The 5,512-nt window shown below is 47.7% G+C and overlaps 1 protein-coding gene across 1 annotated transcript in view; it reads right to left on the reverse strand.

The window, feature by feature from the left end:
• The window catches only part of nat8l (N-acetyltransferase 8-like), a 63,063-nt gene extending 61,600 nt beyond the window's left edge, over positions 1-1,463 (reverse strand). Inside the window, exon 1 of the mRNA XM_048595258.1 lies at positions 1,094-1,463. Within this exon, the coding sequence (XP_048451215.1) occupies positions 1,094-1,463 (370 nt within the window). The remainder of the gene's footprint in view (positions 1-1,093) is intronic.
• Between the last annotated feature and the right edge of the window lie 4,049 nt (positions 1,464-5,512).

Genomic DNA, 5,512 nt, shown 5'->3' on the forward strand with positions numbered 1-5,512 from the left:
ACTATGGGGAAGGGTCTGGGTAATGGGTATGGGAAAGGATCTGGGTAGTGACTATGGGAAAGGGTCTGGGTAATGACTATGGGAAAGGGTTTGGGTAGTGACTATGGGAAAGGGTCTGGGTAATGTCTATGGGAAAGGGTTTGGGTAGTGACTATGGGAAAGGGTCTGGGTAATTACTATGGGGAAGGGTCTGGTTACATGGATAGCGATGAGTTGGACAAACGCTTTTGTTAAGAGTACACGGTATGAGTGCGGTTACTGAGTTAGAATGACGATGCCAGTAAAGGGAAGGGGGTAAATAGAAACATGTTGGGGAAGGGGGTGTAGACTGGAGCACGGCAGGTCAGGTTAACCAGGTGGTACCCTGAACATGGAGTGCTCAGCGGGACGGTGCTCTCGGACCCTGGTCCCCAGTAGTAGCCGCCGGTGGAGCCCTGGCGGGGAACGGCGGAGGAGGGAGGGCAGCCCCGGGGGGCGCGCATCGCCTGCAGTATAGCGCCCGTCCAGCAAGCAGCAACTCTCCGGTCACACACACAGACACACACACACACATAGCTGTTTCTCTAAAGAGGCTGAAACCTAGGCATTAAAAATGGCCAGGTTTTGTCCCTCTGATATTAAAAAAAACTATTAAACAGTACAAATTGCAGTGAACTATATATTTTAAAAACCCTATATATAAAATAAACCCTATATATGTATATAAAATAAACCTATATAAAATAAACCCTTTATATAATAAACCCTATATATGTATATAAAATAAACCTTATATATAATAAGCCCTTTATATAATAAACCCTATATAAAATAAACCTTATATATATTAAACCCTATATATATAAATAAACCTTATATAAAATAAACCCTATATATAAAATAAACCCTATATATGTATATAAAATAAACCTTATATATAATAAACCCTTTATATAATAAACCTCATATATAAAATAAACCCTATATATGGTTTGCCCCTCACTGATCCTTACAAAAGGTGAACATTATATATAGATATTGGGGGGGATGTGTGATGGGAGAGGGGGTAAAAAGAGATTGCAGAGGTTCAGAGTGAAGCACAAATCTCGCTTACCGGTGAAGCAGAAGTAAAGCAGTAGGGTACCAGGCTGTTGTTTTAAGCCCCTGAACGCTGTGTTAGGGACCCGCTCCAGAATACCCTCTCGGAAGATGCGGCGGACGCTCGGCCGGTCGCCGGGCTCGAACTCCCGGATCAGCAGCACCGGCTCCGGCTTGTTTCCCCGGCGCTGGCCGCCGCCTCCTGCTCCCCCCGGGGACGGGGACGGGGACGGGGCTGGAGCTGGGACCGGGGCCGCTTCGGGGCCGGCTGGAGCCGGGGCTGGAGGCGGAGGAGCTGGAGACCACATTTGGCTGGAAGCGGCGATCGCATCCCCTTTAGAAGCCGGCATTTCCTCATCCGGTACCATCTTCGTCTCACAGACCATGTCGCAAGGCAGAAACTGCATATACACCAACTATATATATATATATACACACACAGGCTCCTGAACCCTCACACACACACAAACACACACACACAGACAGAGCAAAGAAACTGGGCAGAGCAGGGAGAGGGGAGAGAGAGAGAGACAAGGAGGGAGGGGGAGAGATGCTAGGGAAATGGAGAGAGAGACAGAGACAGAGACACAGAAAGCGCCCCCCCCTCCCTTTCCCCCCCCCCCACCCCCGGGAAATTTACCCCCCCCCCCCCTACAGCACACAGCCTCTGCAGGAAAAGCTGCCCTCGCTCTATCCCGGCTTTTTAAACCGGGGGGGCACCAGCTTCGCTGCTTTTATACAGATAACGCGTCTCTGCCTCCTTACTGTCCCCCCCCACCCCCAACCAACTTCATGTGATCCGGAGGGTGGCGACTCAGGATGAAGCCCTCTCTCGCTCTCTCCTCCCCACCCCCCTCCCGTTTACAGACCACCGTCTATTTTTTTGGGGGGGGTGGTGGTGTATTTATTCCATAGAAAGATATTTGCAGTGAGACCTTCAGACTGGCATCTGTGAGAGGGAGGAACCCGCTTTCATTTCACATCATTACACATTTCAGTGTCGAATCTCCTCTTCGTGTGAGATGGATGATAAATCTAATTTCGCTCCCCCAGACCCCCTCCCCCACAACTGAAAAGGAGTTTTACTGTCTGTCTGAAAAGAAGGGACAGTTTGTAGGGTAAGGAGTGAATGTTCCAACCTACCCAGGGATTTAATCCACCACGCGCTCTCTGTCCCTGGCTCTGACTCTGTCTCTCTCTCCGTTTCTCCTCTGTAAATGCGTCTCACTCTCTGTGTCTCTCTCTGTCTCTGCCTCCCCCTGTCTCTTTCTGTCTCTCTCTGTCTCTCTCTCTTTCTCTCTGTCCGTCTCTCCTCTGTGTATGCGTCTCTCTCACTCTGCCTCTGCCTCTCTCTGCCTTTCTCTGTCTCTCTCTCTGTCGCTCCGTCTCTCTCGCTCTCTGCTTCTCTCTCCCTCCTCTCTCTCTCTGTCTCTCTGTCTCTGTCTCTCTCTCTCTCTGTCTGTCTCTGTCTCTCTCTCTCTTTGTCTGTCCCCCTCTCCCTCTCTCCGCCCCCCCCCCCCCCCTCCCGGGTCCGATGCTGAATCTTTGCGCCTGTCTATCCGGCAAATCCCAAACAGCGTTGACACTGCAGTCCAAAATACACCAACAGTCATCGCTGTCCCCAGCGTTACTCCTTCAATGTACTTACTGCGTGTTTCCCACCTGCGCACGCCGTCTCTCTCTCACACACACTGACTCACACTCAGTCACATACGCTTACACTCTCTAACACACTCACTCACTCACATATATACTCACACACTGATACATTCATTTACACTCACAATCAGTCACAGACTCATTTACAATCTACACACTAACTCACACAAGCACTTTTCACATTATGCACACAAATACACACACACAAACAAACACGCCCTCAGACACTATCACACACACGCACATTCTCTCTCTCACCAATTCTCTCTCACATTCTCTCTCTCACACACACCTTCTCTCTCACACACACATTCTCTCACACACACACATCCTCTCTCACACATCCTCTCTCACACACATTCTCTCACGCACACACATTCTCTCTCACACACATCCTCTCTCACATTCTCTCTCACATTCTCTCTCACACACAATCTCTCGCACACATTCTCTCTCACACACACATGCTCTCTCACACACGCCCTCAGATACACTCTCTCGCACATACACTCACAATCCCCCCGCCCCAGCCAAACCCAGGAACATTGTCTCGGTCTCCACTGGGATGTGTACATTGAGAATAACCTTGGAGCAGGAGCGGGCGCTCTGACTCGCTCCCTGTGTTAAAAATGCATTTCCATCTTTAATCTTTATAAAACTGATGGTGTTGGCGAGAATCTAACACTGAGATGCTGCCGGACGATACGGGGAAGGAGAGGAGGAAGTGGCCGTCCGGAGATTGAAGAGAGGGCAATATCTTTCTCTGGCGAATTCCGCTGTTTTATACCGAGCGTCAGCTGGATATGTTCCTTAGGAGCAGGGACCTAGGTCTGTTCTGCAGGCAACGGGACACGGCGTAATGAGATTACATTCGGATTCAATAAAATGGCGCAGACAGGAGCAGTATTTCCCTTCACTCTGTGTCTGTGTGTGTCTGTCTGCGTCTGTGTGTCTAAATCTGTGTGTCTGTCTGTGTGTATCTGTGTGTCTGTTGACGTGTCTGTCTGTGTCTGTGTGTCTCTGTCTGTGTCACTGTCCATGTGTCTGTGTGTGTGTACCTGTGTGTCTGTGTCTTTGTGTGTGTCTGTGTCTGTGTGTATCTGTGTCTGTCTGTGCGTGTGTGTGTCTATGTGTGTGCCTGTGTGTGTGTATAAGTATCTGTATGTCTGTCTGTGTGTGTCTATATGTCTGTCTGCGGGTCTGTGTTTGTTTCTGTGTGTGAGTGTGTGTCTGGGTGTGTGTTTGTGTGTGTGTATGTGTCTGTGCATGTGTGTTACTGTGGGTGTGTGTGTCTGTGAGTGTGTGTGTGTGTCATTGTGTATGTGTCTGTGTGGGGGGTGGTGTGCATGTGTGTGTTGCTTTGTGTGTGTGTCGGTGAGTGTATGTGTTGTCTTTTTCTCTCTCTGTATCTATGTCTGTGTGCCTGTGTGTGTGTCTATGTGTGTGTCTGTGTGTGTGTGGATGTGTGTGTATATATGTGTGGGTGTGTGTATATGTGTGTGTGTGTCTGTCTGTATGGACCTGATGAAGGGTGTAAACCTGAAACATTGACTTTCCTGCTCCTCTGATGCTTCCTGACCTGCTGTGTTCCTCCAATTCCACACTGCGTTGTTATGACTCCAGCAATCTGCAGTTCTTGTTATCTCCATGCCCTCAGAATCTTGTATTTTAAATAAGATCACTCTTCATTTTTCTAAACCCTAATCAATAAATGCTCTAAAATCATGAAGGGCATGGATAGGTTGAATAGACAAGGTCTTTTCCCCAGTGTAGGGGAGTCCAAAACTAGAGGGCATAGGTTTAAGGTTAGAGGGGAAAGATCTAAAAGGGATCTAAGGGGCAATTTTTTCACACAGAGGGTGGTGCGTGTATGGAACAAGCTGCCAGAGGAAGTGATGGAGGCTGGTACAGTTACAACATTTAAAAGGCATCTGGATGGGTATATGAATAGGAAAGGTTAAGGATATGGGCCAAAAGCTGGTAAATGGGACTAGATCAAATCAGATGCCTTGTTGGAGCAGGCAAGTTGGACCAAAGGTAGACAAACAGGAGGCTGGAAGAAGCAAGCCAGGCAGCATCTGGAGAAAAGGAGCAGTCAATGTTTTGGGTATGACCCTTCTTCAGGATTGTTTCCACGCTGTATGACTCTATGCCTCTAACCTGTTCAGCTGTTTTTGACAAGTCAGCACCTTCAGGAATCTGTTTTTATCTGCCTCCAATGCCAGTGTAAATATTTCTTAAATACATGGAAAAAAACTGTACACAGTACTCTTCACCAACACTCTGTATAGTTGTAAGACTTCCCTGTTCTTAAACTCAGGCTCCCTTACAATAAAGGCAAAATTTCCATTTGCTTTAGTTACTTGCTACACCTGGGTGCCAACATTTTGTATTCCATGCACAAGAATACCCACATCCCATTGCGCTGCGCTTTTTGGAGTCTCTCTCCATTTAATTTATGGTCCAAAGTGCACTTTCCTACATTAAACTGCATCTATATCCCCTTGCAGACTCCTCATGTCCTCATCACAACATGCCCTCCTACCTATTTTTGTATTGTCAGCAAATTTGGATACATAGCATGCTGGTCCCTCCTCCCAATCATTACTATAGATGGTAAATATTTGAAGTCCAAAGACTGTTGTACAGGACATTGGTTAGACCTCTTCTGGAATACTGTGTCCAGTTCTGGTTGCCCAGTTTGGAAAGGATATTATTAAGCTAGCGAAGGTTCAGGAGAGATTTACCAGGATGTTGCCAGGTGTGGAAGGTTTGA

This window comes from Rhincodon typus, chromosome 3, assembly GCF_021869965.1.
Source record: "Rhincodon typus isolate 14 chromosome 3, sRhiTyp1.1, whole genome shotgun sequence".
Lineage (NCBI taxonomy): Eukaryota > Metazoa > Chordata > Chondrichthyes > Orectolobiformes > Rhincodontidae > Rhincodon > Rhincodon typus.